Consider the following 18,522-nt stretch of genomic DNA (forward strand, 5'->3'; position numbering starts at 1 on the left):
ATGACATTTTTTGACATATGAACATATGAATTCAAGATTGAGTGGTGTAGCTAGGTTTGCGGTACTATACATTTTTTTTAAATCGTCCAATTGGCTTGTATGCAAAGAATGTCAAGATTTCCTCTTCCAAAAAATCACTCAATTATCTGTGATATCTGGCATGGTCACGGACATATTTTGATACTTTTTTTTGCTTGTCCCTATAAAATGTATACGAATGTTCCTCGGGCATTTAACTGTAGAATTTCTTGATTTTCTATGCACCAATTAACTGTTCTTCACTGTCAATGAAAAGGTGTGTCATATTTCAGTTCATTTATCCCCAATTTTATCATGGTAATAGCAGGGTTCCGTGGCAAATTTCATTCATGGTCTGCTGTAGCAATGCCCTTCCGAAAACAATTATTTCTTTTCTTATCTCTCAACCAATCAGATTAATCCATTCTGTGATTAACAACTTGTAACACGTGCATCTATGGTGTAAACCGAATCCTTTAAGTGTACATTATCTTACTAATTATGGAAGCTTTAATTTATTTGGTTCAATGAGAGAAGCAAGCTATAAAATATCGAATGAAATTTGAAAGGGGTCCCACGGCAATGTTTGACTCTGAGGACTCCTGGTATTGGAAGGATGCCTCGATTTTTTTCTTAGTTATATATCGCTGGAATATAATCCTTTATCTTTTTATTAACAAAATCCTTGGAAAACTGATGGGTGTTCCGTTAGGTCTTAAAGCTTGTTACCATATTTTGTATGTTTTGCGCCGTTGGGAATTGGAAAGTAGTTACTGTAATAATTGGTCTCTTTTCTATATCCGTCCTTAACCTTTCCTATCTACATTTTCTACTTGAACACTTATTATATCCCTTTTTGAGATGTTTTTTAGTTAAATCCTGAGCACTTCCCATCTTAATTAACATTTTTTTTTATATGACACTCGTTATCAGATAGACTCACTTGTACATTTATGACAAGAGCACAATAATTAAAACGTTATCTTTAATCTCAGCATGATAAGGATATTCGTACTTGACACTTGCCAAACTAATGATGTCATATTTTGATACACCATCAAGGGGAATAACTAGTTATATCAATATATATTTGAGTATGTTATTATTAACATTTAATCTGCGGACAGTAAGGCACATACACATATTGAAAACCAGTAGCTAAAAAATGGCACATTTACTTAGATGTTTCCTGTATTGCCTGTTAAGCGAGTGTTTTATTGCTTTTTCATTGCTGAACAACCACAATTTTAGTACAGGAAATATGTCTGGAGAACTAGTGACCAATTTTGCGTTGGAAAATTCTAATAGTTTCCGTCAGCTTCTTAACCAAGAAGCTCTTATTCGAGTGGCTCTGGCACAAAACGTTCACTCCTTAATGAAAGATATTATGACAGTCAAGAATTCAATGCTCATGTTGGAAACAACTACAGAAAAATTCAAACTTGCAACCGAAAAGACAATTTTCCAGTTAGAAGCAGAAATAGAAAAGCTTAAATCGGAAAATCAGCGTTTAAGGAACGATTATGCAGATAAACATCGAAAATTAATTCCCTGTGATAATGAAACATTTCAAACAGTTAAAGACTCAATTTCACAAATGCAAAAAAGTTTTGATACAAGGTTACAGATGATTGAAGAGAGGAAAGCGAATGTGTCATCTACTGCAGCTTTGGAGATGTCTTTAACAAAAGTTTCAACTAAAATTGAAAGTAAGTAAATAGAACTAATACGCTTTATTACGGAAGCGTACATGGCTCTAGACTTGTTGTGTTATAACTTTGTATATTGTCTTATACAGCTGGAATCAGACCTTCGGTGCTGATACATCAGAGACATGTGTAAAAGTTTATTCTATGTTAATTCCATATAAAACTATAAAAATCGTGACTCTGTTAGTGTCTTTGAGGTTTTAATGAATTAAGGTTCAATAATAAGAGAAAATCTCAAGGATGACCCATTTGACGGAAAACCATCCTGCACGGGGGTATATTTATGCCATCCACATAACCTTTTGTTATCATAGCGTATCATGCCATATCAAGAAAATATTCTCGTTAAGTCATGATAACTTTATGGTTTGTCGACAAACATCGACTTCATGTCTCGTAAGTCAAGAAAAGATATCACATTTGTTGCGATAGCTATCTTGACATGACGAGATAACTTATCTTTAATCAAGAATCAAAAAGCTAGCGCAAAAAAACAATTGCTTATCTTTACTGGACAAGATATAAAGTCGGCGATTGTCGACACAAGAAAGTTACTGTATACTGGGAAATTTTAGCCCCGTTTTACTTTCGCCCCTTTCACCCTATCCTCTTTTGGGCAAATTCAAAACGGGGTGAATTCAAAGAATATTGTATAATTTCTTAAACAAAACTATAACTGGGCGAATTTAAAACGGGACAAAATTATTTTGAAGTGTGGAAGGGCGAAAATAACACAGGGCGAAAATAACCCTGTATACAGTATCATTATTTGACGAGAACGTTATTTTGACTTAATTGGCATGATATGCTATGTTAACAAAAAGTCACATTCTCCTTTGGTGTCTTGTGTGCAATCTATCTTTCTAAAGTACTTGAATGTTCTCCCAAATGAATAACTTAATCCCTTTTATTAACTTTATTGATTAGAACTTAGTTTGCAGTTATATTTGAAAAGGTACATGTATCTCGTTTAAAGAATATGATTTAATTTTATTTGGATTGTTTGCTTCTTACTTGGCACAATAGTATTTCTTAAGAATGTGCTGACATGACACGATTTTTTTTTCAGATGATATGAACAAAACTATTGCCGATCTACAAAATGAAGTCAAGCAATCACGGTATGACCAACTCGAATTATCCTCTACTGTCTCGTCCCTCGAGGTGTTCCGATTGAACATCACTAAAAATCTATGTGGTAAGTTAAAGCGATTTTTAAAAATGTTGTTTATGATAAAATATTTTACATTTCAAAATTTCATCGTCCTAAAAAAACTTTATTTCTACATAAATCTACTGGTTCATCAATAGATGTTGTTTAAAAAAATCATGTGTGGGGTGGAGACAGAGTTAAGCGGGGCTTGTAGCTTGTGGATTTGCGGACTCAAGGGCATGTAAATATAAGGAATACATGTAACTGTAAGATTTTTTTTGTTTCATGACGATGATCAGTCGATTGGCTTGCTTGATAATTTTATGCATAAACGCCTTCATGCAAATTATCACGCAAGACAATCAATTGATCACATCATGAAACCAAAGAATTACACAGATGTGTAATATAGAATTTCATGTATTTCCTGAATTTTATGAAATACACGAAGGACATGAATTTTTTATGCATCGAGGAAATTCTTATAATTACTGTTTAGTTATGAAATACATGTATTACAACATATGCGTTAAATCTTAAAAAAGGGAAAAAGGCATTTTTCCTTTTAATATATCTTAAGGGTCATTTTGGGAAACTTTTCCACTCGTATATTCATATAATTTCTTTTGAGTAAACTTCTTTTTGCATTTTTTGGACATTTTTGTCGGACAATATTTTAAAAAGTGCGTGGGGCCTATATCGCAAATGTGTCAAAATCAATATTTTCACCATTTTACAATTGTAGACCTTTCTAAGAGAGTAGCTTTTACAGCTGGAGTAACGTCTTCTAGCAGCTCCTGGAGCGATGGAACCTTAGTGTACAATAAAGTCATCAACAACGTAGGAGGAGGATATAACCCGAACACCGGAATCTTCACCGCACCAGTAGAGGGACATTATGTGTTCTACGTCAGTATCGTAAGTTACAGTAAAAACAATGATATATACGTAGATATCGTACTTAACGGATCTAGAAAGGTCAGAGCGATGGCAAAAAGATATGGTTCTGATGACGGATACGAAACAGGTACCAACATGGCGACCTTCAGATTGCAGCAGGGAGACACGGTATGCGTCCAAGAATGGTCTGGTACAGGTTATTACTCTTATAGTGACGCTCCTGTTACCACGTTTTCTGGATTCCTGTTATAAACAGCTGATTTACTAAAACACAGCACAGCAGACTAAAATACAAACTAGAACGTTTGCTATTAAAAGCAATAATGTGTGTCCCCTAAAATTGACCTCCCTCCGTTTCTCCGGCAACAGCGGTCGTTTTGATTGCATGCGCAACTACACTCATGTGATTATATAGAAATATGAGTGAATACTTTTTAATTTTTGAAATACAACTTAGTTTTGTTGTTGTTATGTTTTCGTTGTAATATCTTAGTAACATTCATGAAAAAGATAAAAATAACAAACAGTGACCGATCCCCCCAACCCAAATATAAACAATACAAATTAGCAAAGAGAGCATAATACACACAGCCTTGGAAGTTTCAAAGTTGGGATCATGTGCAAAGGAAGAGTAAGTACCCCTTGTTGTCTAATCGTACTCCACCGTGAGACCTTTGTATTGATTAAGTAGACGGAAATTTCCGTAGTTTATGTTAGTGTATTTAAATGCAGTATAAAACCAAAAGCCTAGCAGTTAGTCTGAAAATGTCAGCCAGAGTATGATTACATGATAGGTTAATATGTTTGCTTACATGTTCAGAGCAACCATGAAATGATGATTTCAATCAAGTTTGTTTAAAACCCTTTAACACAATCTTATATGTCAGTAGCCTGCCTCTGTTCAAAAAATGAACATACTCGGCGCATGCTCTTGAGTATCGCAAAAGTTTGGAGATGTAAACATCATATACATGGGATTTGGGGATGCTACTACATAGATAAGGAAAGTTAACAACGGGAAAATTGAAGCCATTTCATTTGTCAGCCAATTTTAATGTTAGTTAGCCCTTATATCTTTAAAATCAGTTAAGCCACCAGATATGAAGCAGATGTGGTATACTCTTTGGTGAAGGCCACGACAAATGGGATTTTTTTTTTTGGTCTTTTCAAGTAGAAGTCTTTGAATAAATTCTACTTCATGGGAGTATTAAAACAGGCCAGCTACTAAAAGAATATACAATTAATGACCATTGATATCAACAGTTTCAGTTTGTTGGAAGACCTTGTCTCCAAAGACAATATAAATGCTGTCAATGAGGAACTCTGGACAGTATCCTTTTAGAAACTTCAGTCTACTTGTAAGTGGAATAAATTAAGTGATTTTTAACAAGGTAATTTTGTTAATGGCCAATCACACGATAAGATACTTTTCGGCTTTCATTTTTATTGAAGAAGCAGTTTTCTATGATATCACATAACTTTATTGTGAGGGATGGTTTTATAAAGTGTTTTAAAAAGACGTACGCTTTAATTTTACCGACTTCTAAAAATTTTGACGATTGTGCATTTTATAAAAGTTCTCAGGTGTTTTTGAGAATCCACATCTGATGCCTGTTCAACAGAGCGAACGTTCACGAGCGCTCGCCAGAATTCCTTATACCTCCAATAGAAATGTTTGCGAGCGCTCGCTCTGTTGAACAAGCCTATTATTTACAGCAATTTTGAAATATATTGTAGAACAGTACGTCTAAAGTTCCTCTGTTAGCGTAATTAATATCTTTGAAATGAGTAAGGAAAGGGGCTAGGTAGAGAATTGCTAGACTTTGCAATGTATCTACGTTTGTGAGTATTTTGATGAAGTTAAGGATTCAAATATAAGTAGGGTAGATCGAACTAATGACGGTTGACCAGAATGCTAAAAGTTTTAAATCTGGAATATAATTTCAAAGAAGTTTTTCTTTAGAGAGTGAAGTGTGAACATATAAGTTGGATTTCCAAAAGAAGAAGTAAAACCTAAAGTTCCTCTAAATAATAATATATTATATTAGTATTCAAATGAATAAGAATTTATTAAAAAACTCTTCCTCTGGTAGTCAAATGAACATTATCATCGTTTAACAATAGATACTTTCATTCATATGTCGATTCGATATATTCCATTGAACCTGAAATAAAAATATACCACAGAGTCTGATATATCTGTTTCATATTTGCATATTTTACTAGAATAAGACGTTAATGGATATCCTAACAATGAAACTTCATGATAAACCTGATGACTTCAACTTTTCATTGTATTCGTCTATTACTTATGTTCAATGTAGCAATATACCATTACACATGCACACGGATTCGTGTCTCCCAGTTGACTCGATTTGTGGGAGCATGCTCTATGTACGACCAATTTTTAAAATGAGACAAGCTATAAACCAACAAGTTGAATAAACGAGAATATATAAGTTCCATGGTCGATATAATGACCTTTACAGCAATTTATCATTAAGTCAAATGCTGACTGACGTTTTTGGTACTAATTGTCGAGTCGTTCTTAACACACTTAAATATCTACAGATTTTTCTGTTCACCCGATCATGACAAAGAGCACACGACGGATGTGACCGTTCCACAGTGAATGATTACTCCTCGACAGGGGCACCTGATCCCGCGTCTCATATCATTGGAGGTCTGCTCGGCTTCCAATTTGTATTGATTTAAAGGACTATGAACTTGATTCTATTGAAAATAATTTGAATTTTCTAAACAGTACAAAATATATCTCCGTTAACGTACTCACTAACTTTTCTTACACTTTTTCCTCCCTAAATTTTGATTCAACTGATTTTGATTTTTCAGTATAGGTTACATAATTAATGTCGAGTAAGTACATTGTACTGAATACTAGGATAGTAGTATACAGTTTCATAAAATGTTGAAATCGAGGGCGAGACTTCCTTTCTTCATAAAACAGTATATCCAATAACAAGAGACCTCCATGATGTAAACAACTTGTCACATATCTGATTACGCCTGTGTCATGAGATAAAATTTGCAATCGGACAGGTCGGAGGTTATAAAAAAGGCTGTCAAGTTACTTTCTACAACCATCAATTGAAATTTTTTTTCTTGTAATTGTACCTCGTTAATTTTTTTTCAATCATATTACATTTTGCAAAGACATTTTACAAAGACAACAAACGAGCAATTATTTAGTGAAATAAAACTAAACATATTGGTCCTGCAAAACTGTAAATGTTATGTTCACTTACCTATGTCTCGAAATCTAAATGATGAAAAGAAAAATTAAATGCCATGCCTAATTAGCAATTACAATGTTTCATTGTGTGCAATTACATGTAGTTGAATAAAAAAAATACAGGATAAACATGTGCATAACTTTATTTGTTATTTACATACTGAACATCATTACTCCAAGTGCAGTTGCATGCTGTTGTTCTTAAAAGTTGCAAATTGTTACGAAACTGTTCTTAGTGTAGGATATGATACATTCCCGCATAACGTAGCCAGTACATATACTCTAGATTCGTCCAAAACGGCGACTTTCATCGCTATGGTTTATTTCAGATAGAGGACTTAAACAAATGGAACAGTGACACAATAACGTTTGATCAGGTGATTATACCCATTTCTTTATTTCAATCAGAATATTAAAAACAGTGAATCAGTGATATAATAGTGTCAACCAATATATGAAGGATATGGAGATAACGAACAGTATTCAATCTCAACGTCCATTAAACAATATACAAAATAAGAGCAGAGTAAACACGGACCTCCGAAACATCAGAGGTGGGATCACGTGCTATGGAGGAGTGAGCATCCCCTGCCGACCGGTCACACCCGCCGTGTGCTCGTTTTCATGATCAGGAAATAACGGAAAAAATCCGTCGTCAATTCAGTGTATAAATAATGGAGAAACAATTGGTATGAAGAACGTCAGTCAGCATTTGACTCAATGATAAATTGTATTTGCTGACAAGGTCATTGTATTGACCATAGAATTTACGAAATGATGACTTTAAACGAGACTGTTGATATACTTGTTTCATCAACTTGCATGTCAATAATTTACCTCGTTTAAGAAATTGTTCATACATAGAGCATGCTCTTGCATATCGAATCAACTGAGATATATATACTCCGTATGCAGGTGATGAAGGTATATTGCTGCATAAGTAAGGGAAGTTGACGATAGAAAACTTAAAGTCATCACGTTTATCATATACCTTAGTTGTTAGATTACCATTAGTGTCTTTTTCAAGTAAAATATCCAAGTATGAAGCAGAAGTGTCAGACTCTTGGTATCTTTTATCTCAAGCTCACCAGGATATATCGTATCGACGTAGGAATGGAAATTATCATTATTAATAGACAATACGTCGTCGATATATCTAAATGTCGAGTTGAAGGCCACAGCAAGTGTTTTCTTCTTTTCACGCATAAGATTTTGTATAAATTCTGCTTCATATGAATATAAAAATAACTCTGCTAATAACGGAGCGCAATTTTACCCATGGGAATTCCAATAGATTGTTGGAATACCTGGTCTCCAAAAACCACATAGATATTGTCAATCAGAAACCCAAGCATTTTCTTGATGTCAACTTCAGAGTACTTATGTGTGCAATCAGAATCTGTTTTAACAAAATAATTTTTAAAATGACCAATGACGAGGTAAGTAAATTTACGAGTTACATTTTTGTTGAAGAAGCAGCTGTCAATGATATCAAAAAGCCTGGATTTTAATTTGTCGTGGGGAATCGTTGTGTATAAAGTTGAAAAGTCGTAAGTTTTTAAGCTGTTGATTTTTGTAAAGTCTTGTGATTTCAAATTGTCCAAAAGTTCTTTAGAATTTTTAAGTATCCACATCTGATTTACACCACTTCTTGAATATATAGTTGCACAGTATATCTGAGAAGTTTTTAAATCAGGAGTGATTACTTAAAAAAAAATATCAAGGAACTTTAAGAAATTTTGAAATCTAAAAACTTTACCTAATTCAACTACCATTCTAAGAGTATTGCATAAGAAATATATGTCTCTACCGGATTTCCTTTTTCTGTTTAGGATACAAGCTCGTCTGGAATATTAATTTAATGCACCACGATCCCGATCGTTAGCGCAATTATAAAAAATTAAAATGCCATAATAGCGTCAAAAATCAAGGATACGGAAAGAAATTCAAATGTGATCTGTAACTCATCACGGTGCACTTATATACCAAAAATTAAGCTCAATATCTGGAAGCGTTTAAAAAAAATGTGGAAAACAAAGTGCGACAGACTGAGATGGAGGGACAGACAGCTAAACAGATGGACGGACAGACTCAGAGGAAACCCATACCCCCATACGGTTTCACCGGTAGAGGACTAATAAAATTGAAACGTACGTCTTCTCAACTCTTAATACAACCATTAACCATTAAAAAAATTAAAATCCAGGCATTCATACATCATAGACAGTTGCATAATCATTATAAATGATACTCTCTTAAATTAAATGAATTAACGAGTCATTTTAATTAGGCAAACGTGTTTCGTAAATATTATCCTGATTGAATACACAAATGCATGAAGTGTCAAAGTGTTCACTATAGTAAATCAAAGTGTCAAAGTGTTCACTATAATAAATCTAAGTTTTCATAGTGTCAAAGTGTTCACTATAGATAACTGTAATATTTTTTTGCTAGGGCTATCCGGCCGCTGATGTTTAAGAGGTACCAGTTTGTTTTCCTCCCAGTATGTATTGTTTAAAGGGATTTTTGAATTTCATTACTAATCATTAAATTTATATCCCATCAAAGAGTACTAAAATGCATTATCTAGGCATTCTGTGAACAAACTACAAACAATGTGATTATGGATAGAACGTCTCTATTGTATTGAAGATATTGAATAAACTGGGGTGTTAGAAGTTGAGAAAATCACATGTTACCCTGTTTACTTTTATAAAATAATCAAAATTACACCCAATCGTTTTATATTATTATATATATGCATAGCTATTTAGAGCCATGTTAAAGTTCTGGATTGACAATAACTGCAGAAAATCTATTTGTAAATAAAATCTTTCCTAGTTTCCATATAATATTCTTAGAAATATTTTAGATTCCTTAAATCATATTTTGAAACAATAAGAACTGAATGATGAAATCAATATCTACATAAGAAAATTTAATTTGTGCCATAAAAGTCATCTAAGTTGACTCATTATTCTTTTTTTTTTAATAAACAGTAATATATTTTATCTATTTTATCTTCTCAGGTAAGTAATATTTAATTTCAATAAACAGGATTCATAAATATAATGCAACTGTTTCCATAATATTTCTTACTAAAATTAAAGAAAAAAACTTTAACAAAATCGACCCGTTTTTATTCTAAATAAGAAGGAAGAGAAAAAAAATTCTGCAGTTCTAATACTTTTTAAATCTTTTTTCCTCTATATAATCTTAAAATAAAAAAACAGTTTATCTCTAAATTCTGATAAAGATGCCATCGATGTTTTAAGCTTAATGTATCTTGAGCATGATAAATAAACTTTAAAAGGTTTAGCTTTTTTGAAACAGATTTTGATAATGTCTTTTGTATAATGTATTTGCCATGCTCTTCTGATTTTTTTATGGTAAGAACCATTAGAGGACGATTCTATCCATCAGGCCTGGATGCAGGATCATAAAACATCTTCAGCTGAAGTAAAAAAATTCATATCATACTAGAATTTGATTAAGTCAAGTAGACAAAAATTAAAATATTTTTTTAATATTGCTTCACCAAAGTGTTGTTATCTGCAAAATTAGAGATTCTTTCAATAATTAATAAACATTTTACAGGCGATAAAAATTTGACTTAAGTCTAAGTCTGTTTCATGATCCTGGGATCTGGTGATGATATGCGTCATTGGTAAAGAAAACGCATTTGTATTTTAAAGTTTAATGTAACCAATATAACTTTTTGATTATTAACCTTTGCAATAATTGAATTTTTATCCTAAGCATTTCAATTGCAAAATGTATTGAAGGAAATAAAGTGTTCAATCATATTCCTGATCGGTACGACCCCGATCTAGGAAATACGTTCAAACTGAAAAGCAATATTGCCTTTGTGTTACTTATTCTGAATATCGTACAAGTGCAGTGCCTTTCCATATTTACGGACAACAGTGGTCAGAATATCAATCAACTGGACACAGATGACTCCGATTCGAAAAATGTGGATGTATTTGGGTAACTTTTGAACCAAGAAGGATCATAAGAATAGCATTGGCTAAAAATGAATACTCACTGATGAAGGACATAGTCACCCTGAAACAAGGTATGGAGACATTAAAAACTTTACCGCAAAAAAGGAAATAGAACTGACAGCATGGCAACAAGAAATGAACGAACTAGAACGAGAAAATGAGAAGATCAAACTTAAAAAGAGAAAATATGAAGATACTTTCAATAACGTAATGGACAACTTTACACAACTCAGCGATGATTTCCAAAGGGGTTTAGTACAGGTCAAAGAGAAAAGAATAGATTTTGAGAATACGAGCACAATACTTGGCGACTTGAGGGTTGAAGTCCGTATTATGTCAGTAACTTTGCCTGATTTGAATAAACACGCCTTCGAGAAGTATTCTAGAAATGATCCAGGAAAAGTAAGAAATATTGTCAATGACATTGAATACGTCACAGGATGATATATATAAAAATACATGGTTATTATCTTAAAATATATGCGATATTTGGGCGAGGGTAAGAAAACGTGATAGAGGGCAAGGTTTGCCAAGCAAGCCTCGCCCCCTTTCACGTTTTCGACCCTGATTGGATAAAAGATTTAATTTATATTGTATCACATAACTTGGTCACGTCATAATGAGCTACGACAAAAACGCTTATAGTCCGCTTGACGTTAATTCTAGAATTTACTCAGTTTGAAGCCATTTTTGGAAGAAAAAGTATCTCTTTGTCTACACTGAAATCATAAGGAATGAAGCTTAAGGGGATGAAGGACCTTTAGCTGAAAAAATACCTGTGATTCAATTTTTTTCATATTTTGTATCTCTCTTATTTAGTATGTCCTACATACCTTAAAGCAGATATATCAAAAGGTTTCTAGATTTATTTCTGAGATATTGGGTGACAAATACTATGCCCCACAGTGTCTGAGTGAAGTTTTGATTCTCCGCATTTCTGGGCCCATTACTCGGTCCATAATGGAATTTTTCAGCCTAGATAAAAAATATGTCCGCGAACATGTGTCTTTTAAAATATCTCAGAGTATGAATAGGGTTAAAAATTCGAAAAAGCAAGATTCTTTTGTCACAATGCATCTGGAGACGGAAAATTACGTTCTTTTTAAGACAACTTAAACGACAAAAAAATTAATTTACAAAAAATCCTATCATTCAATATTTGAAAAATTACTTCGATGCAAGTTCGTCATGTTATTGATTAATTGCAAAAATATTGATTGGTGAAGCTGAGCTCAATATTGCACAGGGCATAGTTAAACAAGACATGAGCATGAGAAAAACGTGTCATGTTTACATTTCTCGAGTACGGGAAAACCCTACTATGACGTCACACATTTGCGAAATAAGCTAAGTAAGACATAACTACAATATATTTCCGTCAACAACCATGTAAAAATATTTTTTGTTTTCTGTAATTCATAAAATATCCCACCATGTACTGATCATGACCCGTTTTTATGATATTATACTACCCGTGTTTTACCTTGTATAATCTTACTGTACTAAGATCCACTATGACGTCAGCGACTCGTTGGTCGCGCAGTGTAGGGAAACATAAGAGTGGATCAATCTATTTCGTAATTTGAAAATATTTGCAAAAAAGTTTGAATTTGAATGTTTTTAGATATTTTTTTTATACAAGATGGTGAACTCAAACAAACAGTCATTTTTTTTTCTAAACACTGTGGTTTCAATCTGGTTTTTTGCATATTTTATAAGAGATTATGACGTAATTAAACTGAGTGATGTGACCATACATCCTTCGTCCCCTTAATGTAACATATGTTATTCGATACATGTATATACATAACTTGGTCCAAGTTACTGTGGTTTCATCAATTTTCGTTGACATCAAATTTCGTGGATTTTGTAAAACAGACGTTTTCGAGGATACGTAATTTCGTGGACAAAAGCATTGCCTATACAAATAAATGTCATATTTCGTAATTCAATGAACATTAGAATTCGTGGATCTAATCAACAACGAAATCCACGAAAATTGGTGCTCAACGAATATTGATGAAACCACAGTATGTTTTATCGTATATTATAGGTTAAGATTAGCTTCATTCCTTAAATATACTTAAGGTATACATTTCTTTTTTTTATAGTAAATAGACACTTGAGCAATAATTTAGAGTACACATTACATATACACTACTTGTTAGTCCATTATTTATACGCTGAATTGACGACGGATTTTCCAGATCATGAGCAAACGGCGGGTGTGACCAGTCGTCAGGGGATGCTCACTCCTCTACGGTACCTGATCCCAACTCTGATGTTTCGCAGGTCCGTGTTTGCTCTGCTCCTGTTTTGTATTGTTTTATGAACTTTTGATCTTGAATACTATTCAATATCTCTATATGTTTCATATATATATAGAATTGAATTAGAATTATAAATACGCGTGTTCATGCAGTGAAGTTAAATATACTGGCTATTAAAAGGAGATGGGATAATAAGGCGTCAGAATGCCCAAAGCTTCAGATATATAAAATCATATTCAATTTGTGAAAATAGAATTTAGAGTTAATTTTTCATTATTGAAATTTTGATAAACAAAACCTTTCTGAGAAAAATTTTCTCGAAAAAAAATTATTCCAGACCTGTTATTGTAAATGGTATTCGTGGAGTTCGAATTCCTTGCAATAAAAACATTGAGTATCACCATAGGCATTTGAGGGCTGGACCTCCCCCCCCCCCCTCCATTTTTTCTTTCTAAATCTGTGATTGACACATATATTGGTAGTATAATGAGCATTACTTGATACATGTATTGATAATGTAGCCCTTTTGTTTCTATAACACTGTTTGAATATATCGTTTTAGACTGATACAGTCGAAAATGATATTACTACACATCTCCTGATGAAAAGTGGAGTGGACTCATAACGAAATTTTAAAAGTATTTCTCCGAAAAAAAAAATCGAATGTTGTGTCATAGAAATGTATTTTAAAGGATAGTGGGTCTTGGCTCCATGTTTTTGTTAACAAAAAATGTACATTTTACGCAAACTTACGCATGTATGCTATTTTATTGGCAAATAATTTTAATCTTTGTAAGATTTTTGCAAATTGTGGAGATTCTTCAAAAGAGATTAATGTTAGATGAAAGGAACTTGAGTTATAATTGAATTTTTTTTATTTCACCTTCATATTTGTAGCACCATAGGATTAGCTTGCCATATTCGACTCTTTTTCCGTAGTAGTACAAATAAGTTCAGATTAACAAAGATCTGTTGTGTAAGAAATTGGATTAATAAGTAATTAGAATTAAGTTTCTCGTTTTTTTTTTTTTTCAAAAGTATACCTATTTTTCTTGTAGAAGTTGAAAGTACGCGCAGTTTCCCTGTGAAATCTGTGGAAAGACTTACTCAACAAAATCAAATTTAAACAAATATAAAATGTGTCCTTTATCAGAATCTTATTGATCATTGTGGTAAAATCTTTGCTACAAAGCACTATTTGTCGAATCATTTAAAAAGACAGTTCCAATTTAAATTCATATACCAGGATCTAAACAATTAAAACAGAGCAGATTTTAAGAATTACGATTGATATACAATGACTAAAAATTATTCCTTCCCCCAGCCTCCACTAAAATCTTTACACCCTAGTTCCACACACTTAAATTGAAGTCTGTCCCCTTTATTTGAGGTGGAATTCTCCAACACATTAGAGTGTCTAGAGCAAAATCATATTTAGAAGTCCCTCACATAAGTCAAATGAAGCTAAGTGATATATAAGGCACCAATTTTCACAAAAGAAACGGTCTTTGCGTTCTTGCATGCTCTTGCCAGATTTTGCAGAAGTGTTCATGTATTTCTAGGACGAGTCCCGAGCAGGGAAACGAGTAACAGAAAGCTGGGATATCACAGTGTTCCGCCGTAAGTGAATTTTAGGATTATTTTCATCTCAATCACACTGACTATAGGAAAGCTAATCAGGTCAGCGAACATAGCAAATTCCGCTTCGAATTCTGCGCCCCCATATGTCATCATTCCGCGCCCCCATATGTGGGGTTATGCATGGTGTAATTGTTCATTTTTATATGGGAGCATCCTAAGGTGGTGTAGATTCTAATTTATTTAAATCATAACCTCCCCCCCCCCCTCGGATTATAGCTGGGCTACAGTAGACGATTAAAATTAAACAAGGGAGTATATTGGAAAATTTTTCTCTAGAACAGCAAAGCCATGATTGGTCATATTTATATGGAAGCATCCTACAATAGTGTAGATTCAAATTTGTTCAAACCATGTCCTTATGGAAAAGGTGAGACCAAAATGGACAATCGAAGTTTTACATAGAAATAAATAGGAAAATTCTTTTTAAAAAGTCTTCTTCTCCAGAACAGCAAAATCTTGATTGGTCATATTTATACGGAAGCATCCTCAGGTTGTGCAGATCAGATTTGTTCAAATCAAGACCCCGAGGTGTAGGGTGACATCACAATGAAAGTTCAAACATATAGGGGAAAAGCCAAAGTTATGAAATTTTAAGCATCCTTAGTTAGTTTTGATTCAACGCATGTTTTTTAAAATCATAAACACCTTTCAGGAGAGGGTCAGGAGCATTTAAGCTTATTAATGCTGAATTCCTTTTCCTAGTCGAGTTCCCAGTCGAGTTATGTGGCCCATAAGTCTATTATTTAATTATTTTTTGAGGACATTTAATAACTTAGCCGGGTGTGTGTGTGTGTTCAAGTTCTGATTTATTCAACCAAGTTTGCTATAAACCATTCTCTGGTCTGTAGGATTCAAGTATGTTAAAATGAAGAGCTACGCCCTCTAAAAGAAAAATACGTGTATCCTAAAAAAGAGTTAAAAAAAATAAGGATCACTTATAGTTCTTTATTTTCAAAACCAAATGTACCAGAAAGAAAAAAACTTATGCTAGATCTGCATATACATAATTGAGTGTAAGATCATATTTCTTTTATCCTTAAGGCCGTGTCCCACTGTCACGATTTTTGCTACGATTCCACACGACTTACAAAAAACCATAAATAGCCGACAATCGCCACGCTAGCCTAGAATTTTTTTGACAGAGGGTGATTTTTTTTTCCAGTGTGTCACGATACGACTACGATGTCTGCTCAACAATATACAAGGCTTATACGATAACAGAACGAGTTTTTGGCGAGTAATGTACGAACAAAGACGATCAAATAACGAACACAATACGATCTTTATACGAATTAGTACGATAAAAAACGATTTCAAACGATGATCTTACGAATATACCTACAAGTTTGTACGATGCATACACGATATTCCCACGAACACTGACGAGTTCTTACGAATATCCTTGGTTTGAGTAGATATATAGAGGGTTGCTTGAAATTCTTAAGCATAATTTCGAAGTTGTATAATTATGACAGTAGCTACCGTGAGGAGGTTTCAACAACTGCAATATTTGGGGCAACTTGAACAGAATATTGCATAAAATGACAAGGCATTTGCCCATTTATCACACAACGGGCATCCACAGAGGCAAAGAAGAAGATACTGGATAAGACCATGGATCACCAGACATACTCAGTATCGATATTTTGTTCGCTTGATGAAAGAACTTGAAACGGAGGATGTATTAATATTGTCATTCAAAAACTTCCTCAGAGTAGAGCCAGATTTGTTTATAGAGTTTGTAGACAGATTGAGACCCAGATTACAAAAAATAAGACACATGGTTCAGAAAGGCTTTGGAACCTGGATTAAAGTAGGTCATTACACTTCGGTATTTAGTAACAGGAGAGTCTTACACAAGTCTTATGAACGGATTTCCAGTTCCACATAATACAATTTCCTTGCTGGTTCGTGAAGTTTGTGAAAGTATAATAGTGGAATATGCTGATGAAGTAATTGCATGTCCAACAACTACAAATGAGTGACATCAGTTAGCTGAGCAGTTCAGAATTAGATGGACCCTAAACCATGTCCTTGGTGTTTTGCATGGGAACATATCAATTGCTATAAAATGCCCCCGAAACGAAGGTTCACTTTATTACGACTACAAAGGGTTCCACTCCCTCATTCTTATGGGCCTTGTTGATGCTGATTATAAATTTATTTAGGTTGACGTAGGTGCAAATGGTTCTGCATCAGATGCTTCTGTGTTTAACAACTCAGAATTAAAAGATGTCATCGAAAATCAAAATACTGGTTTTCCAGAAACTGTCCCTCTACCAGAGATAACAGCTACATCCCGTATTTCATCGTGGGTGATGACGCCTTCACTCTCACGACATAGCTTATGAATTCAAACTTTTCGCAAGAAGGACTTTGACCAATGAGAAGCGTATATTCAACTATAGACTCAGCAGAGAAATGCGCGTTATAGAAAATGCACTTGGAATACTCGCCAAAAGGACTGGGGTCCATAAAACTATGGCGTGTTCACTTTTGATCTGTCTCACTTTGACCAAAGGAATTAATAGAGGAAAAGTTAGACTGAGATCAAGAATGAACTCATCTAACTTTTATGGCCCCCCAGGCCACTCCACCAAGAACCAGAAACTATTTCATCTATTGTATAAGCATTTTGCTGTCTTCATGATTTGATGCGAATGAGATTTCCAAATCTCCAAAACGCGTACAATCGTACTATTTCGCAGTTCACTCGCACGGTACTTGTATTGCACTCGGCATCAATCGCCTGTTTTCGGATCATATTCGCAAGAAATCGTATGGTATTCCTTTTGAGTCGAGAAACACTCGCAAGAACTCGTGGGACACTCGCATTAAATCGTAGAAAACTCGCAGATCGAAAGTTCTACGAATTTTTGCGAGTGTTCTACGAATGTCAAAGATTTACAACGATTATGTGTACGAGTGTATTGCGATTCCTGTACGATCGCTTACGGATGATTAAAAATCGTACTGTGGCCACGATTGTTTTGAACATGCTCAAAACAATCGCCTTGTTTGGCGATTTGCTGCGATGAAACACGAGTTAAGAAGATATCCTACGACTATCTCTACGATGAACGCCGAATTACTGCGATTTTTTAACTCGTACTCTGTCGTAGCCAAAAATCGTGACAGTGTGACACGGGCTTCAAGCCCAGGGTGTGGACGCAATGGAAGATCAGAGTTTGAAAATAGAATAAAGAGGACAAATTTAACGATGAACAGAAATATTCGGTCATTTAAATTTTGAATAAATATAAATGACCCTTTATAAAAGGCAAGCATGTCGGCCACACTTTGTGAGCTACCTACTATTATAAATTGTTTATTTATTTATTATTATATTATATATTATATATATTATTAAATAACATTAATTATTCATTTAAGAAAAATTTTTAATAACAAGCCTACTTTTGTTATTCAAATATGATGAATCATGGCCTATGGGACTAGGGCGGGGATACGAAAGGAATTGTTTTGATGTACAAGTAAAATAAAAAGAAACAAGATGTGTTTGTGAGACACTGATGTCCCCTTATGGCAACATAGCGTTAAATTTTCTCAA

General features: G+C 33.8%; 1 protein-coding gene across 1 annotated transcript in view; it reads left to right on the top strand.

Annotated features, from left to right (window-relative positions):
* Positions 1-1,165: 1,165 nt before the first annotated feature.
* Positions 1,166-18,522, top strand: part of LOC134248621 (multimerin-2-like) — a 38,354-nt gene continuing 20,997 nt past the window's right edge. Inside the window, exon 1 of the mRNA XM_062731031.1 lies at positions 1,166-1,727. Within this exon, the coding sequence (XP_062587015.1) occupies positions 1,184-1,727 (544 nt within the window). The 5' untranslated portion in view covers positions 1,166-1,183. The remainder of the gene's footprint in view (positions 1,728-18,522) is intronic.

Source organism: Saccostrea cucullata, unplaced genomic scaffold (genome assembly GCF_032062105.1).
Source record: "Saccostrea cucullata isolate Sc308-1 unplaced genomic scaffold, CSIRO_AGI_Scuc_v1 ctg1805, whole genome shotgun sequence".
Taxonomy (NCBI): Eukaryota; Metazoa; Mollusca; class Bivalvia; order Ostreida; family Ostreidae; genus Saccostrea; species Saccostrea cuccullata.